Consider the following 17,549-nt stretch of genomic DNA (forward strand, 5'->3'; position numbering starts at 1 on the left):
ACCTTTATGGCGTTGTTCAGGAGTGTCCCAGAGCTGCGGAAACAGCCGTTCTCCTTCTGCCGGCCAGCGAGCCAGGTCAAAGCGTCCTGGATGTGCTTCTCCTCTATAAAAATGTGAGAGCGGGCCTGCGCGAAGGACTTGAGGACAAAGGCTGTCAGCCTGCGACAGAGAGCGGGCAGCGTGAGAGCTCCCTCCCATACCCTGGGCCCGTTAGAGGGGAGGGTCCAGGGGCCATCACCTGCCTGAGGCTATCACCTACCTGCTTCCACCCACATACACGTCCACTTTCTCCTTCAGGATCCAGTTCAAACTCCCTATTCCTGTTTATAAAACCCTCCCTGGACATAGTCCAAACCTCTGGGCCCTCTTCTTGCTAAACACAGCTATTATAGCTGAGGGTCCCAGAGTTAGAAATGTCGCATCTGTATTTAAACAGGGCTCAGTGGGGGATCCATGGAATTATACACCAGTTTGCCTGTATTTGGTAAACTACTCAAATTGACAATTAAAAATAGAATAATAAAAGACTCAGAGGATCATTGTCTGATGGGGTCTAACTAGCATGGCTTCTGCAAAGGAAAAGCATGCCTCACTAATCTCTTAGAATTCCCTGAACGTGTCAATAAAGCACAGAATGAAGGAGAACTGATTGAAATAATTTCTTTTATGACAGACCTTCTCAAAAGCCTTTGGAAAGTCTAAATGAATAGAATAGTCCTGGGGTGAGAGTCGAAGTGTTGTCGTGGATCAGAAATTGGTTCAGGGACAGAAAACAAAGAGTAGGATTAAATTATCAATTTTCATCATAGTACAAGGCTAATAGGAGGGCGATGCACGGTTCAGTACTAGGACTGGTGGTGTTTAATATACATATGAATGATCTTGAAAATGGATGATCAATGGTCTAGCAATTCCTATGATCCTTTCTGGTACCAGGCTGCTCTCTGTCTCTAACCCCGTTCCACCACTATGGGTACAAGAGTCTTCTCTGCGGCTCCCTGTCTGGAACAGCCTCCCCTGGATCTCTCCATCTTTTTTCAAATATGATCTGAAACCTTCCCATCCCCTTTGCCTCTTCATTTCCCTCTCTCCTCAGGGCCAGTGGGAACAGGTGCTTTATAGACACAGCAGGCCAATGATATGCCAAGAGACTGTGAAGGCTCCAGCAAACCCTCTCGCCTTCAGCAGCATCACTAGTTGAGTGAAATTTAGCACTTCCTTTATAACTATATACCAGAGGAGGCTTAGGGGAGGCGTGACTGGCAGAGAAATCTCACCAGGTATTCCCTGGCTGCCTGTAATGCTCCCCAAATGTGCTGTAAGAGCCGTCCAGGTGCTTGTAATTCAGCTGCCTCTGATAACCTGAAATGGAGAGTTAAAGCAGGATTTAAACATCAGAAAATAAAACCAGTAGGGGGTGAGAGCAGCTCAGCCAGAAAAGGGTCTCCAAGGTACAGGAGCAGACTTGATGTATGCCAGCCGGCAGAGAGCACTGGTACACACACACACAATCACAGAATTGTAGGTCTGGAAGGGACCCCGAGAGGTCATCACGTCCAGTCCCCTGCACTTATGGCAGAACAAGCATTATCTAGACCATCCCTGACAGGTGTCTGTCCAACCTGCTCTAAAAAGAATGATGGAGATTCCACAACCTCCCTAGGCAATTTATTCCAGTGCTTAACTACCCTGACAGCTAGGAAGTTTTTCCTAATGTCCAACCTAAACTGCCCTTGCTGCAAATTAAGCCCAGTGCTTCTTGTCCTATCGTCAGAGGTTCAGGAGAACAGTTTTTCTCCCTCCTCCCAGTAATGTCCTTTTATGTACTTGAAAAGTGTTATCATGCCCCCCTCAGTCTTCTCTTCTCCAGACTAAACAAACCCAATTTCTTCAATCTTTCCTCACAGGTCATGTTTTCTGACCTTTAATCATTTTTGTTGCTCTTCTCTGGACTTTCTGCAATTTGTCCACGTTTCCTGAAATGCGGTGCTCAGAAATGGACACAATACTCCAGCTGAGGCCTAATCAGCGTGGAGTAAAGCGGAAGAATTACTTCTCGTGTCTTGCTTACAAACACTCCTGCTAACACATCCCAGAATGATGTCTGCTTTTTTTGCAACAGCGTTACACTGTTCACTCATATTTAGCTTGCGATCCATTATGACCCCCAGATCCCTTTCTGCAATACTCCTTCTTACGCAGTCATTTCCCATTTTATATGTCTGCAGCTGATTGTTCCTTCCTAAGTGGAGTACTTTGCATTTGTCTGTAATGAATTTAAATGGTCTATTTATATCAGACCATTTTCTCCAGTTTGTCCAGATCATTTTGAATTTCAATCCTATCCTTCAAAGCACTTGCAACCCCTCCCAGCTTGGTATTGTCTGCAAAATTTAGAAGTGTAGTCTCTATGCCATTGTCTAAATCACTTGATGAAGACATTGAATAGAACCAGACCCAGAACTGATTCCTGCAAGACCCCACTTGATATGCTCTTCCAGCTTGATTGTGAACCACTGATAACTGCTCTCTGGGAATGATTTTCCAACCAGTTATGCACTCATCTTGTAGTGGCTCCATCTAGGTTGTATTTCCCTAGTTTGTTTATGGGGAGGCCATGCGAGACAGTATCAAAAGCCTTACTAAACTCAAGATATACCATATCTACTGAGTCCCCCCATCCACAGGCTGGTTACACGGTCAAAGAAAGCTATTAGGTTGGTTAGACACAATTTGTTCTCCATAAATCCATGCTGACTGTTACTTATCTCACCTCACTTCTAGGTGTCTGCAAATTGATTGCTTAATTATTTGCTCCATTATCTTTCTTGGTGCTGAAGTTAAGCTGACTGGTCTGTAATTCCTTGGGTTGTTCTTATTCCCCTTCTTCCCCGTTTTAGAAATTGGCATTTTTATTTGCCTTTCTCATCTGGAATCTCTCCATCCCACTAGCTAGTCAGCAGAGGCAACTGACATACAACACATAGGCAGCACCACTGTAGTCCAGTAAGGGGTGTACCACCCAGTCTGGCTAGCTAGAGCTGAGAAGCCATGGTAACGGATCACCTGGCTATTGTCTGCAGCATTTGCACACTAGGGGGGTGATTCACGGGATGGAGTGACACAGCATCCAGTAGTTCTCATGGGGCAATGAGCCTGCGTAACCACAGTGCTGAGACAACTGACAATAGCGAGCCAAGAGTGTGACAAATGGGGACCCCCTCCCCCGACACACAATCCAGTCCATCCACCCTTCCCCGTGGAAGCGTTGTCTGAGCCAGGCAGACACGAGAAGCTCCCAGCATGACCCTGGAATGGAGTAAGTGAAGAAGCAAAAGCCCCGTCTCTCCTCACCGCTGACTAAGTATCCGATGGCCTTGGATTTGGTCTCCTCACTCAGCTGGCCCGTCTTATTCAGATAGTCCAGGACGTAGATGTTGGGGGCGAACAGGACCATGTTCTGCTCCCCGCAGCCGAAGGGCATCTGGAGGAGCTGCTGCAGGTTCTGCAGGGCTGTGCCCAGGATATCGCCTGGGGATGGAGACACAGGGAGTGAGTGCGGCACAGAGCTGGCCTGCGGATCACAGCTCGCTGCAGGTGAGAGAGAAGGACAGAGCCCTATCCTGAAAGAGGAAATGCAGAGAAAGGGAATGGGGAGAAGGAAGGCTAGGCAGATGGCTGGGATCTGGATCTGGATGGTTAGACAGAAAGGCCAACACACAGGGAGACTGATAAAGAGAGGTCAGGGAAAGGAGAGCAGGAACAGAAGAGGCGACTGATGAGATGACAGAGACACTGATGAAGGGGGCAAGTAGCTGATCAGGTGGAAAGCTGGCATGGCAAGCAGACAAGGAGCAGCAATGGCCACAGCTGCCAGGGCAGGTCCTTTCCAGGTTGCTGCACTCACCCAGCACCGTCATATATGCTCTGGCCGAGCTCTGCACCACGTTAGGTGGAAGCTTCAAGGAAATCTTTCCTGCTTCTGAACTTCCTGAGGGAAAAATCAGACAGACAGGATGCAGTAAAACGTCCCCATGCTCAGTACTGAACAGGCCCCAGAGCAGAACCTGGGACCTCTGCACATGGACTCCCTGCCTCAGCAGCTCCATTCCTCCTGTCTGTACAGTGGGACCCACAACTACCCCTCCAGAAACGTTACCAACCGTCCGTAAATTTACAGACAGTGAAAAAATGTACAATTTTAACACTGTCCGTAAACCTGTGAATAAATGAAAATGTCCGTGGAATTGGGTAGAAATAAAACATATTGTATTTTGACATTGATTGTTGTCGTTCAGAATCACTTCTTGTATCGTAAAACTACACTGATCATAGAATCATAGAGTTGGAAGGGACCTCAGGAGGTATCTAGTCCAACCCCCTGCTCAAAGCAGGACTAACCTCAGCTAAATAATCCCAGCGAGGGTTTTGTCAAGCCGCAGCTTAAAAACCTCTAAAGATGGAGATTCCACCATCTCCCTAGGTAACCCATTCCAGTGCTTCACCACCCTCCTAGTGAAAATTTTTTTCCTAATGTCCAACCTAGACCTCCCCCACTGCAACTTGAGACTGTTGCTCCTTGTTCTGTCATCTGCCACCACCGAGAACAGCCTCGCTCCATCCTCCCCGGAACCCCCTTTCAGGTAGTTAAAGGCTGCTATCAAATCCCCCCTCATTCTTCTCTTCTGCAAACTAAACAAGCCTAGTTCCCTCAGCCTCTCCTCATAAGTCTTGTGCTCCAGCCCCCTAATCATTTTTGTTGCCCTCCCCTGGACTCTCTCCAACTTCTCCACATCCTCTTTGTAGTGGGGAGCCCAAAACTGGACACTTTAATACTTTGATACTCATGACTTTATCAATTTCCTGTTTTCTATTATTGCACACGCGGCAAAGAACCTGATTGACCAATTAACTGCAGCTAAAACAATTGCGTCATTCCGAATTCCTGCGTGCAGAATATTGCAAGTGAGCACACACTTTTGTGACATTATTGCATTGTTTATGGTATTTTTCGTGATGTCAGTAAAAAGTTTACCGTGTCAGCAAAAAAAAAAAAAAAAAACTTCAGATCTTCAAGTCAGTGAAAACTAAAATGCAAGGTTGCAACCCTGCCTCTGGCTTGGGATCTTCTGACCCATGGGGAAAACCCAGCCCCTTGTAGGGATGTGCCACCACATGGCCAGACAGGAAACTGCAGTCTCTAGTTCTTTGGCCCTTTTCTGTTTGCTAGGTCCTGGCAGATGGTAGAATCTATTTTGTAATTTCATTCCATGGAATAAGAGATTAGAGATGGAAAAGTCCCATTAAAACCCCTTTAAGCCCATCCCCCAGGGGCTCGGCCCAGGATTGCTCCCTGCAGTCTATTCTTCTAGGCTTCATCAAGCCCTACAGCTCAATGTTCCAAGCAATGTCCTCATGATTAGGAAATGCGTCTTGACTCGCCACACAGAAACATCCCCTCCCCCCCCCATTGCTTATTCTCTATCCTGACACCCCTAGTTCTCACCGCACCCTCAGAGTCTCCCAAACAATCCCCACTCCCTCCTTGGGGCTTTCACTCTTCATCCACTGGCAAAGGGCATAGATGGAGAAGGAGCAGAGAGGTCCTTACCACTGGCACAGAGTAGAGAGTTGAAGGCTGCTTCCGTCTCAATCCCTTCAGGCTTGGGAGGGGAAGGAAAGTGAGAATAGTGAGAAGCTGCTGACAGACTGAGCATCTGGCATCAGGAACAAAGTCTGTGTGGGGATGGGGCAGGGAACTCCAGAAAGGGACATATAGTCAATGGGAGAGATGGGGAGAAGACAGTTAGACAAAACTGGACAGACAATGAATGAGGACAGTGAGAAATGTAAAAGGCCAAGTGGGTGAATCAGAGAAAGAGGGAGATTTGCAAATTTCCATGGACTGATATTGTAAACTAATAATCTGTTAGAATAAAATAAAATCAGCTACTAATAAATTATTGTCTCTTCACACCAAAGGGGAAAATAGTGCAGCTGTATTGCCTGCATTACTAGTTACCTGTAGCACACTAAGCCTGATGGTATCTTACCTCCTTTATAACAGACGGGCCATGCACCACGGGTCATTGCTAACATTGGGTGATGCAATAAATGAAAGACAATTCACTACATAGTGGAATATGTCATTACACTACACACTGTAATGCTGCAGATTTTCTCTTACCATTAAAGGACAGCAGTAGGGTATACTGATAATAGGAAGGGAAGATATTACACATTATTATACCTGGTGTTACTGTTGGTATCATGCAATGAAATAAATTATCCTTGCTTTTTAATGACACACAAAGAGGCTATGCAGCTTTATGTATCATTTGTCACTGATAATAGACGCTATATAAAGAGCTATTGTTTTCCTACAAAGGTGAGGGTATACAGCATTATGCTGTGCTATTTCATTTCACTGTGTAATATCGTAAGTAACTATTGCTGCCCTAGGCAAGAGAGAGGGTACGCAATGTTATCATGTTATGCTTATTTGGCACACTACGTAATGCTTTGTTCTGTAAGGGGGTATGCAGTATTTTCCAAAAACACAACTAATTCCCCTAGGTGCCTTCGTATTAGGCTATGTAGTAATTTGTCACCGTTTCCCTATAACAGAGGAGGCGTGGACAACTATAGCGTCACACTCTGTAATACGTTATTACTGTTTTGCCATTCTACACAGAGTACGATAGCATGTCTCATTGCCTACATTACACTGTGTGAAAACTTACCACTTCTCTATATCTCAGGGACTAAGCAGCCCACATACCTCCACTAACAGCTGTTTGATCACTGTATCCTTCTGCCCTGTCTCAGGGAGAACTGCTACTTCGTTCCCACAGGGCAGCTCCGTCTTCAGGGCCTCAGCGCTCACTGAGAAATTGACATGACCTGAAACAAAGAGAGACAAGGGTTCTGCCAGGTACTGCAGCCACAGGGGTGCCAGCGTCATTCCCATGGTGCTCCGCTCTTCCGCACCATTGATTACATGGAAAGCTCTCTAGAGAGGGCAGAGCGCAAGCCATACCTAAGGTAGGGTTGGTCTACACTACAAAGTTAGGTTGATGCAAGGCAGCTTATGTCAACCTAGTTGTGCATGTGTCTACATTTCAGTTTGGTTCCCACTGATGTAAGTGCCCTGTTACGCTGACTTAATAACACTACCACTGGATAGAGCCAAGGTTGATGTACTTCGGTCAACGCAGTGATCGCGTAAACACTGCATTACTTATGTCAACTGTTACTATCCTCCAGCAGCTGTCCCACCATGCCCCACGCTGACTGCTCTGGTCACCATTGTGAACTCCACTTGCCAGGGTTCACAGAGACCAGAAGCCCCAACCCCCTCACTTCTTTAGAGCCCCATGACTTTTTGTAATTCCTTTTCCTGGATGCATGGCGTGGCGAGCACACCTAGCAGCTGTCCATTGTCGCCCAGCTGACTATGCTGGCTACACACCACAGACATGCTCCTCCCTGGGGCAGACAGGAGATATTGGATCTCCTGGGGCTGTGGGGAGACGAGGCCGTGCAGGCACAGCTCCGAACCAGGCATAGAAACGTGGGTATCAATGAGCAGCTATCACGCAGGACACAGCATTGGGATATTTTTCTCACTGAGGATCCATCTGTGAGTCAGCAATGCCAGTGCCCCTTCCAATGACCAAAAACACATTCAACTGTCATTTTGCACCTGACGAGCTGGTAGCCGAAACATTTCTTGGTGCCGTTGAGGTGACCGCTATACAGCTTTCTGAGCCAGGGAGCAAGGGGTCGGCTGGGTCGCCCAGGATCACTGCTGGCATTTCAACATTCCCAGTGGTAATCCACCCGGCAGGAAAGAAAGTCCGTGGCTTGTAGCTTTCTGGACAGGCCTGTGTTCTTAAAGTTGTGAACATCATGCACCTTCCCTGACCAGCCCGCACTGATGTAGGTGATCCTCCAACACTCGAATAACCACAGAAAGGTAGCATCTTCTGCTGATATATTTGGAGGCAAGGCAGTCTGCTGCCAAAAGAGGGACGTGTGTGTGCCATCTATCACCCCAACGCAGGAGCTTCAGAAACCTCAGCTAATGATATTTGGCAGCACTGAAGTAATTAATAAATACATTCAGAATGACAATTATTGACATCATCCAGCACCTAAAAAAGGAATGGAACTTTTCAGTATTTTTACAAGCTTAGCCAGATTCTCAACTGCCAGGATGAGAATGTGCAGAGAAAAGTCGGCTTAGCTCTAACTGAACACTTGAGTATCCTCTCCGAGGACCTTGAAAATCATTTCAGTGAGGGAAACCTTTTCCATCGGTGCACCTTTGTGACCCACCCATTCAGCTATTCTGGTTCAGGTTATTTTGGCTGCAAACAAACTAACTGCCTTGCAAGACAGATTAGCTTCCTTTGACTCTTTGGATTTAAGCAATCTCAGGTATCTCATACTACAAATGAAAACATACTTCAGTCAGCCCGATGTTATAGTACAGGCGTCCTGGAATAATGTGCACCTGTTTGAGGACACCTACAAGCCCCTAGCTAAAGTTATTTTGCTTTTCTTCTCCCTGTTTTCTACTACTGTGCTGTGTGAGAGGACATTCAATGCATTGCATTTTCTGAAGAACAAGTACCAAAATCTCCTTACTGATGCTAACCTGGAAGTTTCCCTTCTAGTTTCACAGAAGACCCGAGATCCTGCAGACTTTCCATTCAAAGAGCTCCTGAACTTTTGCAAGTAGCCTGATCCATACAGTGGATGTGTTAAAATCCAGAACTTTAATTTCATTATCACACTGTATTACAAAAGTATAATATAACAGGATTGTGTTTGTTGTTACTATTATCATTATTACTGGATTGGACTGATTTTTTGTCTGCTTCTGAAAGAGAAAAATTTTGGACATATTTGCAGATATGTTCTTTCATTAGTATTTGGACTTTTATTAAGTCAACGCATTTTTAAATTTACTTCAGAATTGTTGTACAGACAACCACCTTTTACCAAAAAGGAAAAGAAATAGCATCAAAAAAGACAAGAATGTGAAAAGCACCTTATTTGTGTTTCTAGTCTATGTAGGTCCAGTAAAGAATAGAGACAACTATGCATTATTTTTATTATTGAGTCTGCAAAAAAAATGCCATGAATAAATTACAATGATTTGGATGTATACATGTGCATATTTATTTGTTTTTCCTAAAGTTAATTAAGTATTTTAGGAAAAAGTGTCAGAGCAGCCACCAGAAAGAGTTGGTGGCTGCACTCTGAAGCTGCCAAAAATTTTGTTGTGTGAATCCGTGCCTTAAACCATGCCTGCACTGGGGTTTTTCACATAGATGTAGCCGCACCAGAGCCAAGCTACAGAACAGGCCTGGTGCACTGATGTGAAAAGTGACTCACACCAGTGCCATGCACTCTGACTTCAAACCAGGGCACGTGGCACTAGTGCAAGTCACTGCTTACACCAGTCAGTGCATCTACATGAGGAGTTTGTTCTGGTGCTGTTACTTCAGTGAAGCTACAATAGTGCAAAAAAACCCAGTGCAGACAAGGCACGAAGATCACTGTGCAGCAGCCTTCCCAACCCTGCCAGGAAAAGTGCATGGATGCACACATCTTTAAGCACAGAGGTCCGTTCAGAAAGCTGCAAGCAGGGACTTTCTTTCCAGGTCAGAGGATTACCATTGGGGATGTTGCAAATGCCAGTAGTTATCCTGGGAGACTCAGCCTCATGGACTCATAGACTTTAAGGTCACAAGGGACCAATATCATTATCTAGTCTGACGTCCTGCTCAAGGCAGGCCACAGAACCTCACCCACCCACTCCTGTAATAGATCCCTGACCTATGACTGAGTTACTGAAGTCCTCAAATCATGGTTTAAAGACTTCAAGGTACAGAGAATCCACCAGCAAGTGACCCGTGCCCCGTGCTGCAGAGGAAGGCAAAAAAAACCCCAATAAACCTACCCCTTATTCCTGTGCTTCACGAAGCTGTATCCCTGCTACGTTGACAACAGCAAGAAGTGCTTCAACCACAGGCTCAGCGGGTGAAGAATGATAGCTGAATGTGCCTTTGGCCGCTTGAAAGTCTGCTGACACTGCCTACTCGTGATATTAGACCTCAGTGAAAAACATTTCCTCAGGGTTATAACTGCTTGCTGTGCGCTTCACAATTTCTGTGAAGCAAAGGGGAAGACATTTCGGCCAAGAAGGAGGGCAGAGGTGGAACAGCTGTCTGCTGATTTTGAGTCACCAGATACCAAGGTTATAAGAAGAGCTCAATGGGGAGGTAGGTGTCTCAGGGAGGCTTTGTGAAATGCTAAGCTCTGATTCATTACTAACAAAGCTGCCAAACGAATGAAAGAAGAAGATGAAACAAAGATCAACTAAAGGAGAAAGGCAATGAATCTCATTGTCACACTTGTACTTGTACTCAGTGGAGAGATGAGCTCAAGTCGTAAAAGCTGTATCCAGATCTGAACTGGAGTTCAGATACCTCAGCATTCAAAGCTCTTTGGATCAGTGGACTGGCTTCATGCCCATCTCTAACTCAGCACCGGATTTTATAGCAGTTTAAGTCTTTTCAGATGGGCTCTTCTCAAAGTCAGGATGTGGCCACTTAATCAGGTCATTAAGTTTTCCATGGGGTGTCCCAACTAAGTGGTTCTTCCACTATGTACTATGGGCAGGGATGAATCAGATGGGTGATAATTGTATCTCAGACTTCCAGTCTCCACACAAACCATCCCAGCATTGACAGAGCCATATCATCCTCATTCTAGATGGCTGTTCTGGTCCATGTGAGAACCCAGAGATATAACCTTCTTTTCTGGCTGACAGAAGAGACACAGCCAGCTCTCATCTTTCACTGATGTGTTAGAGAAGAGTGTGTTGGTGGAGGTCCACACTAGTCAAACAGAATCTTTTGAGTGGAGGGGGCCAACAGTTGAAATCCATCTAGGGTTCTCTGTCTTGTCTAAGGGAAGGAAGGAAGTAAAACACCCCAAAGAAATATCTTGGGGAGGCTGAATCCCCTACCCAGAAATTTTTGAGCTACCAGATCCCTGCCCCCAGAGATTTCTCTGCCACTCATCCAGCCCCCAAAAATATCAGAGCTAGAATGCCTCTTACCCAGAGATTTTGGGGTCACAGCCCAGGACACCGTTTTCCTTCCATTCACACAAAGACAATAAGATTCTTCTTCCTCCGCCACAGGGGCAGCTTGGAAGTCAGCAGATTGAGCCAGGGAGATGCTGATCTGTCAATTGTCCAGAGGTGTGTCATCAGGGAGGGGGCCAGGTAAGTTAGTGGTAACTAGAGATGCAGACCGTACAACAGATGGGGTATGCAGAGAACTGGGCAGAACAGGGTTTGTGTTGCTATATTTGCAGGGATCTGGGACAGAGGGGGTTAAGGGAACACATGGGTTTAGTGGTGTAGATGGCTACAGGGGTGTGGAGGTTTAGAGTTACAGGGGTTTAGGGTGCTTAGGAGTTACAGGGGCATAGAGGCTTGGGTTCACAAGTGTTTGGGGAGGACAGGGGCTTCAGGGAGACCAAGTGCTAAAAAGAGCTGGGAGACAGAGGAGTCTGAGAAGCAGAGAGGTGTGGGCTGTGGTTTGGTTGCATGGGGATGGTGCGAGTGTTCCTTACTCTGATGCAGCGGCTCAGGTAGCTGAAGACCGTGACCTTTAGTGTGAAGGCCTCGCCGCGCACTACGGAGTAGGGCAGGGTGAGCTCCACGAAGAAGGGCTGGAAGGCTCTGAGGGACACGGTTGGGGACAGGCCGAAGCCAGTGACACCTGAGGTGCAGAACGCGTTGGCTTTCCATTCTGTGATGGTGTCGGGGATGGTCACGGCCAATTCGGCACTTCCGTGGGAGCTGATGACAAAAAGAGAAAGAGGATCGTGATCACAGCCTGGTCAATACTTGGATGGGAGACACTGAAGGAAAACCCAAGTGCTGCAGGGAGTGAGGTGGGAAACTCGGTAGGTAATGCTCTCCCCTCTGAGTCCACACTGAGCACAGAGCGCTCCAGTGTGGTGCAGTGCCGCAGGGAGTGACGTGGGGACTCAGTATGGGGTGCTCTCCCCTCTGACCTAGCACTGAGCCCACTGTGCTAGGGAGTGTTGTGCTAGACAGAGGTGCTGTCTTTCAGACAAGACATATAGCTGAGATCTTGACCACTTGTGGTCATTAAAGATCCCACAAGCCTTTTAACAAGAAGGGGGTGGCTCACCCCTGTAATCCAATCCCTAGGTCATTACAATCCAAATGCTCAGATTCCTCTTGCAATTTCAACTGGAAATGGAGCTCTTCACATTCCTTTCTAGAAGCTTGTGCAGTGTTGTTCTGCCCCGTGAACAGCTGCCACTTGCTGAGTGATCCTCGCATACATGTAGTTTGAAAAGCACTTTGAGATGAAAGAGGCTCATATTATCATCACAAAAACAATATAATGTTAAAACAACAACAACCAGCCACTCACTTCACAGATACTACATCCCAAATCCAGGTCTCTGGAAAATACTTTCGAACTGTCTCCACCGCTTCTGGAAGGGTCTTTTCCATGGCAAGGTAACTTAACTGCATTCTCTCCGAAGGTCCTGAGTGGGGTGAAAATTACTGATTAACACAGACATAATGCATCAACACCACCCTGATGCTTCTATCTCTGAGGGCAGGTCAACATAGCAGCGGGAGGTGTAATTTCCAGCTTGGAGAGATGTGCGTACGCTAGCTGTGATCAAGCTAACGTGCTAAAAATGGAAGTGTAGTTGCGGGGGGCATGACAGACTAGCTTCCCCAGTACGTAGGTAGGGTCCCAAGTGGGATCACGCTGGGAGTGGCTAGCCCAAGCCCCTATTCATGCTGCCCAACTACACTTCTCTTTTTAGTGTGCTAGCCCTCGATCAAAGCTAGCACATGTACATCTACCAGATCTGGAAAATACACTTCCCGCTGCAATTTACACATATTCGGGATATTTTTCCCTTCCAGCTACACAGATGCAATCAAACACCCAACTCTGCTGTGGTGGGTGGGATGGGAATGGAAAGCTACATGTCTGAAGTGTGTTTGAGGGTCATCAGAACTCCAGTACGTCATTTTCTGCTCCACCATCGCCACCAAAACCTGCAGCCTTCGAAAGGATTGGCCTGAGAGCTGGTCACAACAATTTTCTCAAAGATTATATTTTGACAAAAAATCGGCTTTTTGGCTCAACGGAAATGCTTATATACAAATTTCGGTTTTCATCAACATTTTCAGGAGTGGGCGGAAATAGCTGTTGAAAAACTAAAGAAAAAAACATATTTTTTTTATTTTGGATGAAAATCAAAAAAATTGCTCACACAAAAAAATCTAAAGAAAAATATTTTTCCCATTTTTGGGGAGAAGAAGCTATAAGTATGGATTCAAGAAAAGATCCTCGTCTCTGGACTGTTTGAACTCTTCTAGGGAAGTGTGCCAGATGCAAAGCAGTGATCCCCAGAGACACTATGGGTATCCTGAAAAGACTTTTGGGAAACTGGCAGTTTTTTACATCACTGTCACCATTTGGAATTACAAACTGTGACTCACATGCGCATATATTTTACCTGCTTTAACCTCTCAATAACTTTCATTTCCTTTTTCAGCTAATACACCTGGAGTTAGTTTACTATAAAATTGGCTCCTGCATTGTCTTTGGTGTAAGATCTAGAGTACCAACTGATCTGGGATAAGTGACTGGTCTCTTGGGACTGGAAACAACCTGAATGTGATGTGATTGTTGGTATAAGTGACCTTTTATCACAAAGTCCAGTTTGTCTGGTTGGCAAGATAGATTGGAGACTCCAAGGGGACTATCTGGGTTTCCATGGTTAAACTAGTACAGTGAGCCAGGAGTTCACATTTGTCCCTGGCGTGGTGAAATCACACCACCAGCTTGGGGTAGCTTCCTGTTTTCTGAAAGTCCAGCCTGCGGTAGGCAGTCACAGTCATGAACCACAGTTGTCACTTTGGTGACCTGTGAGGACACATTGTAGAAAGCGATGCCTGGGGAACTCTCTATTGCTGATTGAGGATGGAAGATCATTGTAAAGTTCTAGAGAGCTACTCACCGAGTTGTCTGCCAGCAGGATAATGTTCTCCCTCAAAGCCCCCAGAAACAACCTCCAAGGGTGGGGCTATCAAAACAGGCCCCTCCCTCTGTCAGGAGAGGTGTGCCCTAACCTCAAACTTCAGGAGGCAATGGTCAGTTCATGATGTGGGCAAAACTTCCAATGCTCAATCCACAACCCCAGCCCCAGCACTAGAACCAGCATGCGGCCTGCTAAGAACAACAGCATTCACCCCCAAACCGCGGTGTGCTCTCTGCTCAGAACGGAATGCGTGTGAGGCCTTTGTTCTTTACCAGCTGTCCTGTATCCCAGTGCTTGTCCATGGACTCCACCTGAAACTACAGCATACTCAAAATCCCGTGCAACTTCATGGAACTGGTGGCAGTAATGTGGCTTTCTCACCTTGGAGTTTGTGAAGACCTTCAAACCCATTTCCTGTAGGGAAAAACCCAACACACATTGTGTTATTTATTTCTGTTGAGGTTGAAATTCCAGAACTAAACCAATATTAGAGAGAGAAGGTGGGTGAGATACTAGATCTTTTATATTTATACCAGCTTCAGTTGGTGAGAAAGACAAGCTTTCGAGCTTACACCAATTGGTCCAATAACAGATATTACCTCACCACTACATACACCAGTACTAGAACTTTAATGAGCAAGGGGGAAACCTTGACACTTTTCCTCAATAGGATATGGAGACTATCACCTACAGAGTGACAGTCCCAGGGGTCTGGGAGACTGCACCGCTCAAAGGGATAAGGGAATAGGATACAGGGTCCTTTTATCTCTGGGACACTGGTTCCACTTTCCAATCCAGCTCCAGATCAGAGGTCTGGGTGAATCAGGGAATGGAATACCGAGTCTTATTTCTAGATGTGTGGTTCCAATCTAGTTCCAGCTCAGAGGGCATTCGTTAGTCATGGGGGATGGTAATGGCACAAGGATTATTTTACTTCCAGTTCACCAGTTCCAGTCTAGTCTCAAATCAGCCCTGAACCCATGGTGTTCCTATATGCTGGTCTTTCCTTGGTTTATGTGCAATGAGCTGGTGAGTATTAGGCCAGTTCCTAGCAGATCCGTTACCTACATCAGAAAGAACACCATCACCATAAGCACGAATACACCCCTTGTTAGCAGTCTCAGAAGAGAGATCAAGGATTGAAATGCCCATGAAGAGAGAACTCACCTCACCCTAGAGGGCTGCTTATACCTGATCCTTCCAGGTCAGAGCTGAAGCACGTTGGTGAGAGACAGTGCATGGTGGAAGCTTGCACCGCCACTGTACTTGCCCCAGTTATAGATCAATGATCAGTGCTGCAGAGCAGCTATCCCTGCACCACATGCCACTAGGCACTCACTATGGGTTTAAATGTCCTCCTCTCCCCACAGCCATGAGGACAGGACAAGGAGACTTTACCTTCAAGATGCTATAAGTGTCCTCTTCATCTGGCTCCGACACTGGAGCATAGGTGACTCCGTTCACAATGATCTTCTCCACGGCAATGCACCCCTCCTGAGGATCCACCGGCAGCATGTCTGAGCCATGACGATATCCCTGAAATTCCCTCAGTGGCAGCAGGTTATACACCTGGGCAAACAGAACTGCGTCACATGGCCTCTTGACTACCGAGTGCCATGGAACACTGCTGGGGGAGACAGACAGGCAGAGGCAGGGAGACAGATAAACAGAGAGAGAAGGTGAAGGTGATAGAAAATAAACCCAGAGAGGTAAATGCATTCCAGAGAAGAGAACAGGGAAGAGGGATGTGGGAAGTTGCTTCTTTGGCTGTGGATAGTTTGTTGCCCCAGCTATTATGATCAACTATATCAAAGTATCTGCTGACGGCTCCAATGCTCACAGCAATGGCCTCCCTTGGCCAGAGATTATTACTTACTATATATTGGTAAAGTGCCTGAGACAATGGGCAACCAACCTGGTCTCGGCCTGTAGGCAATACACCAATATACATAAATACATGAATGAATAATAGGCCCTGAACAGGAGAAAATCAGCAGCCCCATTGACCAGGGCTGTTTCCAGACATGGTACCATCCCAAAGGAGTAGAAAAAGTTCCTGGGAGCTAAATAGTGCCCAGTTCTCTGCTCCTCATCTAGTGAAAGAAGATAAGATAAGGGCAGGACAGAATTAAGACATCAGCACTGACAGAAGGTTTTTTTTTCCCAGTAGGTGCCACTCCTCAACATTGAGCTGGTCTTGCTTGGACCAGGTAGCATGATTTTCTGCCACCATGGTCCTTAAGACAAGACCAGCTCTTGTGTCCGTTGATCACCGGACCAGCCTGGGACTTACAGAGCTGGGCGAGAGCTCGGCTTCAGGCTTCATGAGGAGGACGCTGCTGTCCACAGCACGGACGGCGCACAGAGAATCTGAGGAGGCTCCGACCCGGAGGTGAGTGTTGGAGGCAGGGAGGCCCTCGGCTGGTGAGAAATGCAAGTCGACCTGCAACCCCAGGAAAGAAGTTAGAGGAGCTACTTCTCCAGATACCTTCACACGCTGCCCCACAGCACAACCCAGTCCTGGCACTGCCACACAGCTCTGCCAATGCCCCTCAACCCTACCCCAGAGCCCCCCTGCTATTCCCCTCCTGGGCTCCCCACCCAGCCCTGCCAGTGCCCTTCAACCCTGCCCTGCATCCCCCTCGCTATTCCCATCCTGGGCTCCCCACACAGATATACATTATTATCTACTGATATCCAGTTCCTCTCTAAGATGACATTGGAGCAATTCCCCGTTCACAGTTATGACTCAGTTCGGGATTTTATGGCTACCATGAACACCTTGGCACTATCCCAAGCGGTTGCTGGCTCAGCTTGTACAGCTGGACACACCCATGATCTGGCCCAGAGCCTATGCTGCACCCTGGGTATACCAGGAGTGCCATCAGGGAGCTGGTTTTGGTAAAATGAAGAACAGTCTAGGACCTTGATGCTGCCAGATGGCAATGGTTCCCAAGAAGCCATCCCTCAACTTGGCATTGCAAGTGCAAGAGCACTCCAACACTCCTCCTTTGACAAACACCTGGCAAATACTAAGGCCTCCCTAGTTGTGTTTAGGCCAGAGACCCTCACTGAGGTTGTAGAGGTATTGGGAATACACTGTGCCATACAGTCATGGCTTTGGACCCCGGTCTTTATTGGCTGATGAAAGCCAGCGGGGAAGGACGGGGTTCACACTTGGTGGAAACTGTCAACCATTCCCAGGTCATCAGCTTCTCTTAAGGAAGCTACGGTGTGGCTTTCACTTGTCACTTGATGCTGACAATCTGGCTGACTGGGGCCCAGTACCTGTTCTTCCATGTTTGGTCAAGATTATTGAGAAGGTTGTGGTGAAACAGCTCTCACAGTCTCTAGATGCCTCGGCTCCCCTTGACACTGACCAACCTGGGTACAGACCTCGACCTGGAATAGTGACTGCA

The 17,549-nt window shown here is 46.9% G+C and overlaps 1 protein-coding gene across 2 annotated transcripts in view; it reads right to left on the reverse strand.

Moving 5' to 3' along the window:
* Positions 1 to 17,549, reverse strand: part of A2M (alpha-2-macroglobulin) — a 47,512-nt gene that overhangs the window by 9,021 nt on the left and 20,942 nt on the right. For both annotated transcript variants that reach the window (XM_067536688.1, XM_067536687.1), the window contains exons 15-26: positions 16,424 to 16,573; positions 15,529 to 15,699; positions 14,403 to 14,544; positions 12,495 to 12,612; positions 11,659 to 11,887; positions 11,138 to 11,264; positions 6,782 to 6,903; positions 5,612 to 5,663; positions 3,908 to 3,991; positions 3,355 to 3,531; positions 1,278 to 1,362; positions 3 to 159 (exon numbers count right to left, since the gene is read on the reverse strand). In XM_067536688.1, coding sequence (XP_067392789.1) covers positions 3 to 159; positions 1,278 to 1,362; positions 3,355 to 3,531; positions 3,908 to 3,991; positions 5,612 to 5,663; positions 6,782 to 6,903; positions 11,138 to 11,264; positions 11,659 to 11,887; positions 12,495 to 12,612; positions 14,403 to 14,544; positions 15,529 to 15,699; positions 16,424 to 16,573 — 1,614 coding nt within the window. The remainder of the gene's footprint in view (positions 1 to 2; positions 160 to 1,277; positions 1,363 to 3,354; positions 3,532 to 3,907; positions 3,992 to 5,611; positions 5,664 to 6,781; positions 6,904 to 11,137; positions 11,265 to 11,658; positions 11,888 to 12,494; positions 12,613 to 14,402; positions 14,545 to 15,528; positions 15,700 to 16,423; positions 16,574 to 17,549) is intronic.

Source organism: Emydura macquarii, unplaced genomic scaffold (genome assembly GCF_026122565.2).
Source record: "Emydura macquarii macquarii isolate MOO-44397 ecotype Brisbane River unplaced genomic scaffold, CSIRO-AGI_Emac_v2 contig_3623, whole genome shotgun sequence".
Lineage (NCBI taxonomy): Eukaryota > Metazoa > Chordata > Testudines > Chelidae > Emydura > Emydura macquarii.